This window comes from Eriocheir sinensis, chromosome 54, assembly GCF_024679095.1.
Source record: "Eriocheir sinensis breed Jianghai 21 chromosome 54, ASM2467909v1, whole genome shotgun sequence".
In the NCBI taxonomy this organism is placed as follows: Eukaryota; Metazoa; Arthropoda; class Malacostraca; order Decapoda; family Varunidae; genus Eriocheir; species Eriocheir sinensis.
The window spans coordinates 5,755,609-5,773,939 of NC_066562.1; the positions used below are offsets into that span (position 1 = coordinate 5,755,609).

The window sequence follows — 18,331 nt, forward strand, 5'->3', positions numbered from 1 at the left end:
AGCTACCCCAGTAAACACCACCACCATTGTCCCCCTTTACATAAAATAATAAAACACAAACTAAAAAATAAAATAATCATCCCATACATGTAAACAAACACACCGCGCTGCCAGACCCAAGACAAACCCCACCAAACACACACAAAAACACCCAAAACAAACACAAAAAACACCTTGGAACAAACAAACCACCCAAAAATCAACCACATAATCAACCCTAAACCTAAAAATCCTTAAATAAAGCATAAAACCATAAAACGAGGCGAGTGCCACCGTACGACAACTCCTCCTGAAGGCCGCGGCAGCAAGGGAGAGAGAAAGGGAGGAGAGAGAGAAAAGGGAGAATGCTGGCGTAAGGGAGAGGCAGGGAGCATGGAGGCACCTGTAAAACGCCAATATGTAGTGCCAAGCTGAGTGCCACAATGAGGATGAAATGTACTTATCGCCTCCTTTTCCTTCTCACGATCACCTTCTCCCTCCTCCTCCTCCTTGGGACCACGGGGAATGTTTTCACTATTTTTACGTTATTTTCCTGCCATTCCTTCCCACCCCGCTATTCCCTCCTGAACTCCACTCCTGCACATCCTATCTCGAGTCCTGCGCCTTCAAAGGATCCCCAGAAGCTTGTGTTGCCGTGGAAAAGTGTAAAAAGTGAGGCTGTTGTGTCATCTCCCAGCACCCAGCATCTTCGGCATCATGTCATCTCCAGGTGGGTTCCGGGATGCTGTTGTTGTTTTATTGTGTTTTAAGTTGATTGTGGTGTGGTAGTGATTGTTTTTCTGCTTAGTTATTGTTATCTTTCACCTTAAAGTGGGTCTGTTTGGTCACGTGAGGGTCAGTGAGGAGGAAAGGAGAGAGAGGGAAGGGAAAGAAGTAGAGGGAGGAAGGAAAGGGAGGCATAGGGACAGACGGAAGGAGGGAGGAAGGGGAGAGAGGGAGTGAATGAGATTTGGAGGGAGAGATGGGAAGAAGGAAGGAAGGAAAGGAGAAGGAAGGAGAGAGAGAGAGAGAGAGAGAGAGAGAGAGACAAAGTAACCAACCACCTCCCAGCATCCAGTATCTGGATCTGGATCCACAGTGTGGGATCCTTCCACACACAGAAACACTGATAGGATAGAACAAATCAACACCAAGGCGGCTAGGTTCATTACAAACAAATACACTTGAACGCCTGGCATCACAACACGGATCAAATAACAGATAAACATGGAACCTCTTCACATACGCAGACAAGCACACAGACTTAGTTATGCACAAGATCACAAACACTCATATTGACATTGACCCACAAACATACCTACACAACGCAAACAGTCAACGTACTCATAACACACACATCCATAAATACCAAACATATCACACTAACACTGACGCATACAAACACTCATACTTTCCACGCACCATACGTGACTGGAACAACCTCCCTCATCAGATTTTAGACTGCGATACAATAGACTCATTCAGAAAACAAATACATACTCACTTGTCACCACAACACACCAACACTTAACAATTACACCTGATTCACTTCCCTCCCTTGCACACTCGGCTCCCCCGTCCCCCCAACAGCCAACAAATATGCGTGTTATGCACCTGTACGAGTGCCCTGCGCATCATTAATCCAGATCCAGACCATAATGCTAGAGACAAAATATAACACCCCTCTCCACCCCTCGCCCAGGATGGTGTTGGCGGTGGTGTGCTGCGGCGATCGGGTCAACGAGACAAGGACGATGCTTAAGTCTGCAGCAGCACTCAGCAGAACAGCACTGACCATGGTTGTGTTCACCGAGGAGGCGCTCAAACCAGCCTTCCGGGAGATGGTGAGTATGGAGGAGAAGGGAGGTGTTGGAGAGGAGGGAGAAGGGAGGTGTTAGAGGGAAGGGAGAAAGGAAGTGTTGGAGGGGAGGGAGAAGGAAGATGTTGGAGGGAGGGAGAAGGGAGGTGTTGGGGGTGAGGGAGAAGGGAGGTGTTGGAGGGAAGGGAGAAGGGAGAGGGTGTGTTCTTGGGGTATTGAAAGGTGAGGGGGATTATAAAAGGGATATTAAAGGAAAGAATATATTAACTCCTCTCTCTCTCTCCTCTCTTCTCTTTTCTCTTCTCTAATATAAAAGAGATATCACAGGAAAGGAAATATTAACTCCTCTCTCCCTCTTCTCTTCCTTATCTTCTTTTCCCTCTCTTCTGTCTGTTTCCTCCCTTCTCTACACTCCTTCCTCCTCCTCTTTCCATTTCTTACACCACTTCTTCAATCTATCTCTCTTCCTTCCTCCTCTTCTTTCTCTTCCTACACCAACTACTTATTATCTTATGGACATGTAACCTTTTTCTTCTCCTCCTCCTCCTCCTTCTACTTCTCCATTTCCTACACCAATCACTACTTTCTTATGCAACCTTCTTCTTCTCCCCTTCTTCTCCTCCTCCTTCTCTTCCCACCACTTCTTCCTTTCCCACACACCCTCTTCCTCCTCCTCCTCCTCCTCCTCCTTCTCCTTTCCCTATACCAACCACTACTTTTCTCCTTATTCATCCTCCTCCTCTCTCCTCTTCCACCTTCTCCTCCTCTTCTCTCGACACCACCTCTTCTTTTCCCACACACCCTCCTCTCCTCCTCCTCCTCCTCTTCCCCGTCACTCCTTAATCTCTCCCATCAACTCGTGGAGGCATGAGTGGACCCTTTATCATTTCAAGTACCAAGATAACCACAACAAGGGGACGGAAAGCAAGGGAACTGATAAAAGAGATAAAAAGAAAGAAAATGATGATGTTTCACTGATAGTAGAAAATAATTAATAAGAAGAGGAATAGGGAGTGAAGATAAGACTGAATAAGGGAAAGAGGAGATGAAGATAGAAAAATAAGTGAAATTGAAAGAATGGAGATGAGTTTGTGATTAGGTGTGAATATTGGGCAGAGAGATGACATAGACTTGAATGATGACGGAAAAAAATAGGTATAATTGTTAGTTTAAGAAGAATATGAAAGAAAGATTAGATTGAGAAAAGGTGTGAATAAAAAGGGAGAAATAATGTTGAAATGAATATGAGAAAAATAAGAATAAAAAGAACAAGAAAAATTATGAATCACAGAAAGAATTAGAAGAGAAATTAATGAAAAAAAAAGAAAGCCTAACAGAAAATATAATTACCGACACAGAAGAGAAGGAGAGAGGAAGGGAAGAGAGAAGGAGGAGAAAGGAGAGAAAGAAAGGAAGGAAGGAAGAACATTGAAAGAGAGAAAAAAGGGAAGGAGGAGAAAGGAGAGAAAGAAAGGAAGGAAGGAAGAACATTGAAAGAGAGAAAAAAAGGAAGGAGGGAGAAGGGAAAGAAAGGAAGGAAGGAGGAACATTGAAAGAGAGAAAAAAAGGAAGGAGGGAGAAGGGAAGGAAAGGAAGGAAGGAGGAACATTGAAAGAGAGAAAAAGAAGGAAGGAGAAAAGAGAAAAGGAGAAGGGAAAGAAAAGAAGGAAGGGGGAACATTGAAAATGAGAGAAAAAGAAGGAAGGAAAGGAAGGAAAGGGAGAGAAAAAGGGAGATAGGGCCAGAAAGAAAAGAAGACGAAGGAGAAAAGCTAGAGAAGAGAGAAGAAGGAAAAGAAAGGAAGGAGGGACACTGAAAGAGAAGAAAAGAAAGGAAGGGGGAAGGAGAAAAGGGAGAACAAGGGAAGACACAGAAAAAAGAAAAGAAGGAACGGGGAACATTGAAAGAGAGAAAAAGAAGGAAGGAGGAAAGGGAGAAGGAAGATACAGAGAAGGAGGAGAAAGGAGAGAAAGAAAGGAAGGAAGGAAGAACATTGAAAACGAGAGAAAAAGAAGGAAAGAAAGGAAGGGAGAGAAAAAAGGGAGATAGGGCCAGAAAGAAAAGGAGGGAAAAGAGGAAAACTAAAGAAGAGAGAATGAGAAGGAAAAGAAAGAAAGGGAGAAGGAGGAAAGGAAGAGAAAACAAGAGAGATGGACCTGGAAAAGGAAGCAAAGGAGGAAAGCAAAGAGAAAAGACAAGAAAGGAAGAAGGAATGAAAAAGAAAGAATAACAATTGATAGGAGGTTACTTAGATGGAAGAAGGAGGAAGGAGAGAGACAGAGAGAGAGAGAGAGAGAGAGAGAGAGAGAGAGAGAGAGAGAGAGAGAGAGAGAGAGAGAGAGAAGAGGGAGATGAAAGATGAGAGGAGAGAGGAGGGAGGAGATGAAAAGGGAGTTGGAATTAATGTAAACACACACACACACACACACTTACATACACACACACTTACGTACACACACTTACACAGGCCCATTGATAACATATGAAAGACCCCATTGTGTGTGTGTGTGTGTGTGTGTGTGTATCTAACTTGCATATCAAAATTTTTATTCTCTCTCTCTCTCTCTCTCTCTCTCTCTCTCTCTCTCTCTCTCTCTCTCATGAGAGAGAGAGAGAGAGAGAGAGAGAGAGAGAGAGAGAGAGAGAGAGAGAGAGAGAGAGAGAGAGAGAGATTCCATCGACACACATGCACACACACACCTTAGGAAGATCACATTACACACACACACACACACACACACACACACACACTCATACCTTGTACAGCTTCTTTTTTTATCTCCATTCAGCTGGAAAGTCAAAGGTGAAAGGAGGAGGAGGAGGAGGAGGAGGAGAGAAGAAAAACAAGAGAAGGGAGAAGAAGGAAAGGTTAGGTAAAGGGAGGGATGGAGGAGGAAGGGAAGAGAAGAGAAGAAAGGGAGGAAGAGAAGAGAGGAAGGGAAGGAAGGAGAACAGAGAAGAAGGAAGATATAGAGAAGGGAAAGAAAGAAAGGAAGGAAGGAGGAACATTGAAAAAGAGAGAAAAGAAGAAAAGGAGGAAGAATGGGAAGGGAAAGAAAGGAAGGAGAAAAGAAGGAAAGGAGAGAAAAGGGAAAGAAAGGATGGAAGGAGAGAGATGGGAAGGAAAGGAAGAAAAGAAGATGGAAAGAGGAAAGCAAAGGAAGAAGGGAAGGAAAATAAAATAAAAAGTAAAGAGGAAGAAAGATAAAGGAAAAAAAGGAAGGAAGAAAGATAGAAGGAGGAAGGATTGAGAGAGAGAGAGAGGTAAAATAATATAAGGTTTCTCTCATTTTAAGCATTTTCTTCCCCCTCAGCTTAAGACATTACTCTCTCTCTCTCTCTCTCTCTCTCTCTCTCTCTCTCTCTCTCTCTCTCTCTCTCTCTCTCTCCTCCCTCCTTTCTCTCCCTTTCTCCTCCTCCTTCCCTCCTCTTCCTCTACTCCTCCTCCTCCCTCCTTTCTCTCCCTTTCTCTACAGCCCCATCTTACTTTCTCTCCCTCCTCCTCCTCCTCCTGTTCCTTCTTCCCTCCTCTTCCTCCTCCTCCTCCTGTTCCTTCTTCCCTCCTCTTCTTCTGCATTCCCTCCTCCCTCCTTTGCCCTATCATTCTCTTCCTCCTCCTCCTCCTCTTCCTCCTCGTCTCCTTTTCCTTATTCCTTTCATTAATACTATTTTTCTCCTCCATTACTCCCCCCCCCTCCCTCCCCCCCCACCACCACCATTGAACCCCCCCCCCCGTCCCCCCCCTCCAGCATGCGACGTGGCCCCCTGAGGTACGTCGGCGCATCACCCTGGACCTGCATAGCATCACCTTCCCCCCGGGCCAGGACGCGGCCGCCTGGAGGAAGCTGTTCAAGCCCTGCGCATCACAACGACTTTTCATGCCGGTGGGTGGAGGAGCCGACACACTTATTTTTTATTATTATTATTATTATTATTATTTATTTTTTTATTGGTTGAACTGACTGGTTGATCCGATTTTGGGTTGCATTTGTTTATTTGGTTGATTGATTGATTATTTTTTATTTATTTTTTTCCTTTTTTTTTTTGAGGGGTTAGAGTCTCTGTGTATTTACCTAGTTGTGAAATATAGGAAGAGAGGCGTACTAGGCTCATGCTGTCCCGTCTCCATAACGCTTATTATCCAGTTTGGCTTTAAATTCATGAATCGTTTTTGCACACACAGTCTCCTCGTCAAGTCCGTTCCATGTTGTTCTGCTTCTGTATGGAAAACTGTATATCTTGATGTCTCTCCTACAGTCGCTCTCCTTCAATTTCTTACCATTGCCTCTTGTCACGCTTCTGTCACGTACCACCAGGTCTTCCCTGTCCAATTTCTCCAATCCCTCTTGTATCCTGTACAATGCTATTAGGTCCTCTCTCTCTCTTCTGCTCTCCAGTGTTGTTAGTCCCAATTTCTCCAGTCTTTCCTCATAAGTATGTTCCCTCAGAGTTTCCGGTAAATTAGTCGCTGCTCTTTGTATTCTTTCCAACTTTCTAATTTCTTCCTTCAATCTAGGTGACCACACTAATGCTGCACATTCCTGTCTTGGACGTATCATCGATGTTATTAGTTTCTTCACCATTTCTTCATCTAAATATGTAAATGCTGCTTTTATGTTTCTAAGAAGATTGTATGTTTCCCCAGTTATCCAGTCTATATGTTTTTCAAAGGATAACTTGTGTGTGTGTGTGTGTGTGTGTGTGTGTGTGTGTGTGTGTGTGTGTGTGTGTGTGTGTGTGTGTGTGTGTGTGTGTGTGTGTGTGTGTGTGTCTCTCTCTCTCTCTCTCTCTCTCTCTCTCTCTCTGTCCCTATTTTGTCCCCTATTTCTATGTCTATTGTGCCTCCCATTCTCTTTCTCCCTCTCCCTCCTCTCAGTTCCAATTTAAATGCCTCTCTCCACCTCCTTTCACTTCCTTGCTCTCTCTCCTCTCACTCCTTCTCTCTCTAGCACCCACAGTCCCTATTTAACCCAGTAGCAGCGGGGATCATGTTTCTCAAAGGTCCCTCTAAGTGAGAAAAATGAGAAAAAATCATCACTCACACAAACCATTCCATAATATATATCAATGCATTTGTGATCAGTTTATGCATCATCTATTTTCAGGGGTTTATATCATGGCAAAAATTTGGCCCGTCGCTGGTACACGGTAAAGCCACAAATTTGGCCCGTCGCTGCTACCGGGTTAAATGCCTCTCTCCACCTCCTCTCCCTCCCTCCCTTTCTCTGCCTCCTCTCACCTCCTTACTCTCCCCCTTCCTCTCTCTCCTCTCACTCCTTTTCTCTCTCTCTAGCATCCACAGTCCCTATTTAAATGCTTCTCTCCCCCTCCTCTCCCTCCCTTTCTCTACCTCCATCCTCTCCCCCTCTCACTCCCTTACTCTCTCTCTCCCCCACAGTCCCTATTTAAATGCTTCTCTCCCCCTCCTCTCCCTCCCTTTCTCTACCTCCTCTTACCTCCATCCTCTCCCCCTTTCACCCTCTTACTCTCTCTCTCCCTCACAGTCCGTATTTAAATGGTTCTCTCCCTCCCCTTTCTCTACCTCCATCCTCTCACCCTCTCTCTCCCCCACAGTCCCTCCTGAAAGAAATCGATGCTCTCATATATGTGGACACAGACACCCTCTTTCTGGCCCCCCTGGAAGAGCTCTGGGGCCACTTCTCGGCCATGAACTCCTCGCAGATGGCAGCCATGGCCCCGGAGCACGAGGACCTGGCCACGGGATGGTATAATCGGTTCGCCAAGCACCCGTTCTATGGCCGATTAGGTTAGTATAGGGTGGGGGGTGCTTGTGTGTGTGTGTGTGTATGTGATATTTTTCTTAATTTCTGTTTTGTCTCTTTAATTTCAAACCCTTTTTTTTTTTTTTTTTTTTTACTTAATCTCTCAGGTTTTTTTTCTACTGGTGTGTGTGTGTGTGTGTGTGTGTGTGTGTGTGTGTTATTTTTCTTAATTTCTGTTTTGTCTTTAATTTCTTTTCTCTTTTTTTTTACTTTTATTTATTTATTTATTTATTTATTTATTTTTTTTTTTTTGCTTTATCTGTCACATTTTTTTCTTCTAGTGTGTGTGTGTGTGTGTGTGTGTGTTTCGAAAGAGCATTATAATCACCACCACCATCATCATCATCATCATTATTCTTACCCTCACCACCACCACCATCATCACCACCATTGTCACCCCCACAGGCGTCAACTCCGGGGTGATGCTGATGAACCTGACCCGCCTCCGTGGCTTCGGGTGGGAGGAGTACGTGGTCCCCATCTACCGATACTACCGCCTGGCCATCACGTGGGGCGACCAGGACATCATCAACATCATCTTCCACTTTCATCCGGGTGAGTGGGAGAGTTTTTTTTTTTTTTTTTTTTATTTATTTATTTTTTTTTTTTTTATTACAGCAAAGGAGACAGCTCAAGGGCGTTAAAAAAAAAGAAGAAGAAAACAATAATGAAAAAAAGCCTGCTACTTACTGCCCCTGATTTGCCCTTAATTTATTTGTATTAATCTATTTGTTTATTGTTTATCTTTTTGTATTTATCTATTGTTGATCTATTTGTTTATTCATCTATTTATGTGCCTCTCCTCCTCCTCCTCCTCTTTATTCTCTCTCTCTCTCTCTCTCTCTCTCTTAAACACTCAGTAACTCTTAATCACTATTTGAATGCCTCTCCTCCTCCTCCTCCTCCTCCTCTTACCTCTTTATTCTCTCTCTCTCTCTCTCTCTCTCTCTCTCTCTCACACACATGCAGTCACTATTAAACACCCTATTTCTATGCCTTTCTTTACCTCATTTCACTTCCTCTTCATTCCCTCTCTATATTACACAAGCCGTCATTATTTAGTACCCTATTTCCATGCCCTTTACCCCATTTCACTTCCTCCTTACTCTCTCTGTCTCACACAATAACTATTACGTACCCTATTTCCATGCCCTTTACCTCATTTCACTTCCTCCTTACTCTCTCTGTCTCACACAATAACTATTACATACCCTATTTCCATGCCCTTTACCCCATTTCACTTCCTCCTTACTCTCTCTGTCTCACACAATAACTATTACGTACCCTATTTCCATGCCCTTTACCCCATTTCACTTCCTCCTTACTCTCTCTGTCTCACACAATAACTATTACGTACCCTATTTCCATGCCCTTTACCCCATTTCACTTCCTCCTTACTCTCTCTGTCTCACACAATAACTATTACGTACCCTATTTCCATGCCCTTTACCCCATTTCACTTACTCTCTCTGTCTCACACAATAACTATTACGTACCCTATTTCCATGCCCTTAACCTCAATTCACTTCCTCCTTACTCTCTCTGTCTCACACAATAACTATTATGTACCCTATTTCCATGCCCTTTACCCCATTTCACTTCCTCCTTACTCTCTGTCTCACACAATAACTATTACATACCCTATTTCCATGCCCTTTACCCCATTTCACTTCCTCCCTATTCTCTCTCACACAATAACTATTATGTACCCTATTTCCATGCCCTTTACCCCATTTCACTTCCTCCTTATGCTCTCTCTCTCACTCTAACTATTACATACCCTATTTCCATGCCCTTTACCTCAAGTCACTTCCTCCTTACGCTCTCTCTCTCACTCAATAACTATTACGTACCCTATTTCTATGTCTTCCCTTACCTCCTCTCACTCACTCTTCATATTTACCGTTTATATTTACCTACCAGATGAGCTAAACCACGAGTCATATTCATTCCCCGCCCTCTCTCTCTCTCCCCCCAGACAAGCTCTACGTCTACGGCTGCGAGTACAATCTCCGCCCCGACCACTGTATGTACATGAGTGTTTGTCGCACGGCCGAGACGCACGGCATCTTCGTTCTGCACGGAAACAGGGGCACCTTCCACAACGCCAAGCAGCCAGCGTTCAGGGCCGTCTACCGCGCGTGGGAGCAGGTGAGGAGCCAATTGTCGTACACTGAACATTGTATTTTTCATTTTTAGGCTCCAAGACTGTCGTAACCGCACAAATGATGATAGGAAATTAAAGTTAGCGTTAAAACTGTTAAATATTGATAGGTTTCGTTCTTTTTTGCCTTAGTTATCGGTCAGAAACTACAAATATGAAATGCGCTGAGTACGATAAATTGGCAACGGCTGGTGAGGAGGTGGTGGTGGTGGTGTGTCTTGTCTCTCTTTCATTTTCTCTCTCTCTCTCTCTCTCTCTCTCTCTCTTTTTTTGTTTTTTTTTTTGTTCTGTGTGTGTGTGTGTGTGTTGTGATGGTGGACTGATATACTGCTTAACCTAGTACAGACATTGCATTTGCTGTTCTCTTTGTACCGGGGGAAGTTAAACAAATATCATGGTAACCTTTACATAAACTTAAATTAATGCAATAGGAACATTCTCCATATAGATCTATTCTCCTGTTACCCTGTCTTTTTCTCTGTATTCACCAATCTTTCTTGCCCCGTCTGTGTTCTGCCTCACTTACCCTGTCCGCTGCGATTGTCATGGATTTCCCCTTCACTGGTAGCCTGGTAACATACTCCCAGGTCTTTCTCTGCCTCTGTGGTGGATAGTGGAGTGTTTCCCATGTGGTATTGGTATGCTGGATATCCCCTCACAAGACTACATTTTTCTTCATTGAATTGTAGCAGCCACTTTTTGCTCCACTCCTGTAGCTTGGTGATGTCTTCTTGTAGGAAATCCACATCCAAGGGGTTAAGGCGGTTCAGTTCGGCCCACATAGAGGCTTTGGGTGTAAACATAACCGCTGCCAACTCCTCGGAAATACCACCCCATATTTTAGTTCCTGAATACTAGTGTGTGTGCCATATCTGCATCAAAGGGGTTAGAAATAGAGATAAAGTTTCAAGGTTCAATGGGACATATTTTTCAACATTTCTGCACCCATGAACACGTAATTTACTAGTCTCTCGTGGGAGTTTAGGGTATTTCCAGGGGTACTTTTATGACCCTGGTGTTAGGACAGTATTCTCAGAGGCTTCCACCCCTCTCATCAACTATTTCCAAAGGCCCAAAAAGGAAATTCATCGGATTCTAATGAGTGTTTTTATAGGTTCACGGTACAGAAGAAGGGTCAAACTGCCACCAGGGCCATAAAAGTACCCCTGGAAATTCCTATAACTCCTAGGAAAGCCTTGTATAATATGTGTGCTTGGCCGTCAAATTGTTTAAGAATACAGCCCTTAGTCTGAGCCTTCTTCTGTACCGTGAACCTAAAAGAACACTCATTAGAACTCGTTTAACCTCCTTGTTGGTCTTTGGAAATAGTTGGTGTGAGGGGCGGGAGCATCTGACAATACCAACCAATGCCCCTCGTCCCCTAACCCTTTACGCCCCCACAGTTCCAGCTCGGCCAGGACCTTCGCCAAGACCTGTACTACCCCATGCAGCGCTTCCTCCTGGCCACCACCAACACCACCTGCGGGAAGATGCACGCGGCCTTCCTCAAAATGCTCAGCTCCTCCGTGCGGCTGAGATGACCCCAAGGAAGGATGGCAGCCCTAGGGTTCGGTGACGTTTGCGTGTGTCTATGTTGGCCTTATTGTCATTATGGGGGAGGAGAGGAGAGAGATGAAGAGGGCAAGACGAGGATAGTGTTCAAGGTTGTGGATTATCGGTTTATCTTGCACAATGAGGAAGATGATAGTGATGAAGATAAAGATAGTGTTTTTTTTTTTTTTTTTTTTTTTTTTTTTTTTTTTTTTTTTTACAGCAAAGGAAACAGCTCAAGGGCGAAAAAAAGGAAACAATAATGAAAAAAAGCCCGCTACTTACTGCTCCTATATAAAAGAGTAAACAGGAGTGGTCGAAAAAGATGAAAGTGATTGACAGAGTAATGGAGATGATGTCTATTAATATTACGAGGAAAGGGATCTCATTCACGGCTAAGCGAAATAACGTAAGATTAGCTAAAAAAAATATCTGACTTCTGGCATTTAAGATAAGAGTTTTTAAAGGTCGTCGCCGATTTTATTTATTTTTATTTTATTTATGTCTTATCTTTTACCGATATACTTTTGTTTGGTTTGTTTGTGTTACCAGTTCTGATTTATTTCTTGTTTTTTGTTAATATGGACATTTTATTTTGTTACAGACATACTTTATTTTCACGAGTTGTTGCTGGAGTTGATATGTACCGATGGACGTGTACGTATGTGCATGTATGTATGTATTTATGTGCGGGGCCAGATTTAAGTGGACTCTGGGATCCTAGAAATACCTGGGGCTTGGTCTGGGTCTCGGCACAGTGGACTTTCGCTCTTTACTAACAGAACTGTGCTGCATCTCGGGACTTATTTCTCAAAGCCTAAACTTATAACCATTCAACAGGACTGACTTGGTGACATATTTTTCAAAGCCTGAATTTATAACCATTCAACAGGACTGGGTTGGTGACTTATTTTTCAAGCCTGAACTTACAACCATTCAACAGAACCTCCTTGGTGACTTATTTTTCAAAGCTTATTAACCTGGCAACTTCGGCGGACCCCATTTGGAGCTCCCGCGAGTCGATCCGCTGAAACGGCAGACCCCATTTGGGGCTCGGCTCAAAACCCCTAATTCAAGCTAACTGTAGGCGGTGGCGGCATAGAGCAACCCACCATGCATGCCCTGTGTCATTGTGGTGGGTGGGTGATCTTGAGGTGGGCTTATTTGTCATAGGTGGTGCTGTAAGGTCATGGCAGACTGAATTAGCTATCCATACAGTAATCACTTGTCAAATTCTCTAAAGTAGACAACAAGCGACTCTCGGCTAGACTGAATTAGCTATCCATACAGTAATCACTTGTCAAATTCTCTAAAGTAGACAACAAGTGACTCTCAGCTAGATGCCACGTGTCACGAGACTGTTTATTTTGTAACAAACACCACCCAAAAAGAATGGAGTTTGAGTATAAGTAAATATTTTTAACGGCTTTATGGTTGTGAGAGGAGTACTCTGATATACGTTCCATGCTCTTTTCTTAGTCTCAAAATGCAGTATAATGTTGACGTTTCTCGGCCACTTCTCGGTTTTCCTATTGCCGAAGCCTACAGGTTAAATTCCCTCTGTGGTCATGGTACCCAAATACAGTAAACCTAATAATAATGTCTGATAACTGGCATACATTCGGCGGACACATTGACAAACAAGGAAGAATTGAGTGTGATTGAAATAGCATGATCAACTTTACTTATATGACCTTAGCAAATAGCCCATAAAGAACATTAGGCCCAGAGTCAAATCCATTAATCTGGCCCTTCGTATTTATGTATGTATGTGTATATGTATGTATGTATGGAGAGACAGAGAGAGAGAGAGATTTGACATATATATATAGCAATCCACATATACTCTCACCACAGTTATCTAATGCACTTTAACACATTCCTTATACCAAACACATATTTATCACTTATCTACACTCACCACTAAATAACTTGACACTTGCGTAGTCTCCTAGCCACACCAACACAGTAATCTTGCTCCACTAAATCCGTTAACCCGTCTGCTGCGATTAGCACAGATTTCGCCTTCACTGGTAGCCTGGTAACATATACTCCCAGGTCTTTCTCTGCCTCTGGTGGATAGTGGAGTGTTCCCCATGTGGTATTGGTAAGCTGGATATCCCCTCCCAAGGTGCATGACTTTACATTTTTCTTCACTGAATTGTAGCAGCCACTTTTTGTTCCATTCCTGTAGCTGGTGATGTCTTCTTGTAGGAAATCCGCATCCAAGGAGTTAAGGCGGTTCAGCTCGGCCCATGTAGCGGCTTTGGGCGTGAACATAACCGCTGCCAACTCCTCGGATATATCACCCCAATGTTTTAGTTCCTGATTACTTGAGTGTGTGCCATACAGTTTCGGGTTAGCGTATATTTTTGTTTCATAGAGATAACGTATATTTATTATGACCTTATTTGAGAGAGAGAAACATAAGAGAGATGTATATTGTATCGTAAAATGCATCGCGATTTATTATTAGGTTTAAGTAGTCAAGTAGATTTAATTAGGTATGGTTTAGGGGGGTGGGAAAGATTAGGTGAAGCTTATGATAGGGAAGGAAGGGGAGGTGGGAAAGATTAGGAGATGAAGAGAGATAATAGGGAAGGAAGGGGAAGGGGAGGAAGGTGCTGGCAAAGTTATAGGTAGGTGAAGAGTGATTATAGGTAAGGAAGGGAAGAGGAGAAAGGTGCAGGGAAAGGTATAGGGAGATAGGAAAGATTAGGAGATGAAGAAGGATAATAGGGAAGGAAGGGGAGAAGGTGCTGGCAAAGGTATAGGGAGGTGAAGAGTGATTATAGGTAAGGAAGGGAAGAGGAGGAAGGTGCAGGGAAAGGTATAGGGAGATAGGAAAGATTAGGAGATGAAGAAGGATAATAGGGAAGGAAGGGGAGAAGGTGCTGGCAAAGGTATAGGGAGGTGAAGAGTGATTATAGGTAAGGAAGGGAAGAGGAGGAAGGTGCAGGGAAAGGTATAGGGAGATAGGAAAGATTAGGAGATGAAGAAGGATAATAGGGAAGGACGGGGAGACGGTGCTGGCAAAGGTATAGGGAGGTGAAGAGTGATTATAGGTAAGGAAGGGAAGAGGAGAAAGGTGTAGGGAAAGGTAAGGGAGATGGGATAGATTAGGAGGTGAAGAATTTTAATAGGGAAGGAAGGGAAGAGGGAGAAGATGCAGGCAATCGACAAATCTATATAACAGTGAGTAACATCGACAATTGTGATCTCGTTAGCATCCCGTGCCAAGCTAAGGTAAATAAGTGTGTGTCTGATGAGTTGCCGTATAGTGACGTGAATAGTGACGATATTTTTTATGATTTTGTGACGACAGGTGTTGGTAATATACTTGCGATTATGTATTATCTGACCCACACACACACACACACACACACACACACACACACACACACACACATACAGATTAAGGAAAAGTTGGATAAATGTAGATACGGAGACGGGACCACACGAGCGTAAAGTCCAGGCCCTGTAAAACCATAACTAGGTAAATACAACTAGGTAAATAAATACACACACACACACATGCACACACACACACACACACACTCACACACACACACACACACACACACACACACACGCACACACACACAATATATCCTTAAAATGAATCATAATTTTACCGTAAAGAATATATATACTCATAGAAAGTCACACATTAATATTCCTGAAGCAACGTAGCTACAGTTGAGTTGCCATAGACATAGTTATAACTGTTCTACCAATGTCTTCACTGCAGTCAGAGTAATAGTCCCTGCCGGCCAACCAGTCCCTAAGCCCTGCCTTCTCCTCTTAAAGCCATTAGTGACTGGCCGAAACCATTTATTGTTGACTTTGATAGAAAAAATAACCTGAACTAAAAAGTCATTTCATTATTTTCTTTTTACTTTTTTTTTTCTTTTTAGCAGTCAAGGGCAAAAAAATGAAATAAAAACTATTTCTAAAGGTCAAAGAGTGGGTCACTCGGGTTCTACTGAGTGTTCTTTTAGGTTTATGTTACTGAAGAAGGGCAAAACTACCACCAGGGTCATAAAACTACTACTGGAGATGCCCTTAACTCACATGAAAGCCTTGGCAAATATGTGAACTTGGGCGACAAAATGTTTTAAAATGTGACCCTCTATCTGTGTCTCAAGGTGTCACGGTAGAGAGGGAGAGCGCATCAAGGGACTGGGTGGGCTGCAGTATAAGTTCACGGATTTAGCAAAAGGAACACAAGTCCAACAATGCCAGATTATCGTACTCAGAGCCTCGTATATACCGGTTTCTGAGTCATAACTATTCCCAAAAACCATCAATAATTAACCATTTTAACGATAACTATATATGAAACCAGTTATTGGGGTCGAGGAGGCAGTTTTGGGGTCGGAAATCGGGAAACAGGAGGCTGAGTAAGACAGTCGGGCAATGTTGCACAAGTACTATATTGCAATTGCCATAGAAATATAATTGATAGTAGAGACGAAGAAAGCAATAATGAACAAAATAAATTAGTTTACGCATAAGCGAGTCTAGTCAGTCGGGAGAGCATTAGGAAAGTTTATATTCTTAGTTGTTCTGTTTTTCATATTCTACTTCGGTGATTTTTTTATATATATAATTGATATTTTGTACGATAACTATGTATTTTTTTTTTTTTTTCTTTGGTGTTTGTTTTCTTTATTTTGACAAGATCTTTTATTGGTTGTATTCTCATAATTTGTTTTCTCAGCTATTCATCTTATTTTATTTCTTATTTTTAGTATTAACCCGGTAGCTGCAGGGATCATGTTTCTTAAAGGCGAGAAAAATGAGAAAAAAAATCATCACTCACACAAACCATTTCATAATATATATCAACGCATTTGTGATCAGTTTATGCATCATCTATTTTTGGGGGGTTTATATCATGGCAAAAATTTGGCCCGTCACTGCTACACGGTAAAGCCACAAATTTGGCCTGTCACTGGTACACGGTAAAGCCACAAATTTGGCCTGTCACTGGTACACGGTAAAGCCACAAATTTGGCCTGTCACTGGTACACGGTAAAGCCACAAATTTGGCCTGTCACTGGTACACGGTAAAGCCACAAATTTGGCCCGTCACTGGTACACGGTAAAGCCACAAATTTGGCCTGTCACTGGTACACGGTAAAGCCACAAATTTGGCCTTTCACTGCTACACGGTAAAGCCACAAATTTGGCCTGTCACTGGTACACGGTAAAGCCACAAATTTGGCCTTTCACTGGTACACGGTAAAGCCACAAATTTGGCCTTTCACTGGTACACGGTAAAGCCACAAATTTGGCCCGTCGCTGCTACCGGGTTAATTTCTTCTATTATTTTTTATAGTTTTTGTGTATGTTAATTGGTTGTTTTCTTTCTCCTAATGTCTGATTTAGTTTACATTAATATATTTGTAACGTCCATTTTATTATGATTAAGGTGTCTCATTACAGCAGAAGTCCATGGATTCAAATTCCCCAACAGTCACAATTTTTTAAAGCAGGAAAAAAGTTAAATTCTCACATTAAAGAAATCACAGTTGGGAAGAAATATATCAACAGACTTTCATTTAACGGCATTTTCACTAATTTGTGCGCACCTTTAAAAATTAGTACTTATGTCACACTGCTTTGCCATTCACTCTGCTTGTAAATCACACATTCTGCCATTCACTGATACTCATAAAATACATTCCACATTACATCCTACCCTTGAATCACACAGTTTTGTAGTCATTCCACCTATGCATCACACTAAACCCGTCCGCTGCGATTGGCACGGATTTGGCCTTCACTGGTAGCCTGGTAACATATTCTCCGAGGTCTCTCTCTGCCTCTGTGGTGGATAGTGAAGTGTTTCCCATGTGGTATTGGTATGCTGGATATCCCCTCCCAAGGTGCAGGACTCGACATTTTTCTTCATTGAATTGTAGCAGCCACTTTTTGTTCCATTCCTGTAGCTTGGTGATGTCTTCTTGTAGGAAATCCACAGTCAAGGAGTTAATATCACACTATCCAGGACTACTATATTCTTCATTATATAAGTACTAATTGGCAATGGTGTGTACAAATAAGTGAATGCATCTTATGACTGGTCTTTCCTGTACAGCATCTTTGGCCCTTGAGCGTCGAGAGTGGTCTGTACGGTGGGGTCTGTAACGCCTTATATCCGATGTCTTATTCTTCATGAGGCAGATGTATTTTGTGTCATTATTCAGTTTCGCCTCGTGGAATTTATTGATCTTTTCTATCACGAGGCAGCCATATGTATGATTTTTTTAACGCCTTGAACAATGTCTTATTCTTCTGTTACGAGGCAGCCATATTCATTGATTTAGTAACGCCTTCAACATTGGTCGGTATCATGACACTTTCGCTTCCGACATCAAATATTTCTAAAGGTCAAAGAGGGGGTCAGTTAGGTTCTAATGAGTGTTCTTTTAGGTTCGTGGTATAGAAGGACCAAACTCCCACCAGGGTCGTAAAACTACTCCTGGAAATGCCCAAAACACCCACGAAAGCCTTGTCAAATATGCGAACTTGGGCGACGAAATGTTTTAAAATACGACCCATTGTCTTATTCTTCCATCACGAGGCAGCCACGTTCTTTGATTCAGTAACGCCTTAAACAATCTATCATTCTTCACGAGGCAGCCATATTCTTTAATTTAGTAACGCCTTAAACAATGTCTAATTCTTCTATTGCGAGGCAGCCATATGTTCCGTGTGATTAATTTATGTGCCGAATCACGTAGGTTAGGCTTTTGTATAGTTTATATTCTTGCATAAAAATAGAAATGCTTGTGTCTGTTTTTTCCAACCCTCAGATGACCTTCCATGCTGCTTTCTGACCCTAAACTGACCTTAGATACTGTTTTCTCTAACCCACCAGTGACCTTATTTTCTGTTTTTTCTCTCACCCTCAACTGACCTTATGTGCTGTTTTCTTTTTGACCCTCAACTGACCTTACTTTTCTCTTTGACCCTCAACTGACCTTACATACAATTTTCTCTCACTCTCAAGTGACCTTACATTCT

At 42.6% G+C, this 18,331-nt stretch overlaps 1 protein-coding gene across 1 annotated transcript; it reads left to right on the forward strand.

The window, feature by feature from the left end:
* Positions 1–121: 121 nt before the first annotated feature.
* On the forward strand, positions 122–18,095 carry LOC126983624 (glucoside xylosyltransferase 2-like). The gene is made up of 7 exons (XM_050836475.1): positions 122–709; positions 1,682–1,823; positions 5,548–5,682; positions 7,373–7,565; positions 7,987–8,136; positions 9,560–9,732; positions 11,149–18,095. The coding sequence occupies exons 1-7, from the start codon at positions 423–425 to the stop codon at positions 11,284–11,286; spliced, it is 1,218 nt and encodes a 405-aa protein (XP_050692432.1). The 5' UTR covers positions 122–422; the 3' UTR covers positions 11,287–18,095.
* Positions 18,096–18,331: the final 236 nt, after the last annotated feature.

What these genes read in the sequence shown, in the direction of transcription:
- LOC126983624 (XM_050836475.1), top strand. Translation starts at nt 423, where the DNA reads ATGAGGATGAAATGTACTTATCGCCTCCTTTTCCTTCTCACGATCACC. An exon ending in CCCGTTCTATGGCCGATTAG is followed by an intron (nt 7,566 to 7,986) that starts GTTAGTATAGGG and finishes TCACCCCCACAG; the next exon opens with GCGTCAACTCCGGGGTGATG. An exon ending in CATCTTCCACTTTCATCCGG is followed by an intron (nt 8,137 to 9,559) that starts GTGAGTGGGAGA and finishes CTCTCCCCCCAG; the next exon opens with ACAAGCTCTACGTCTACGGC.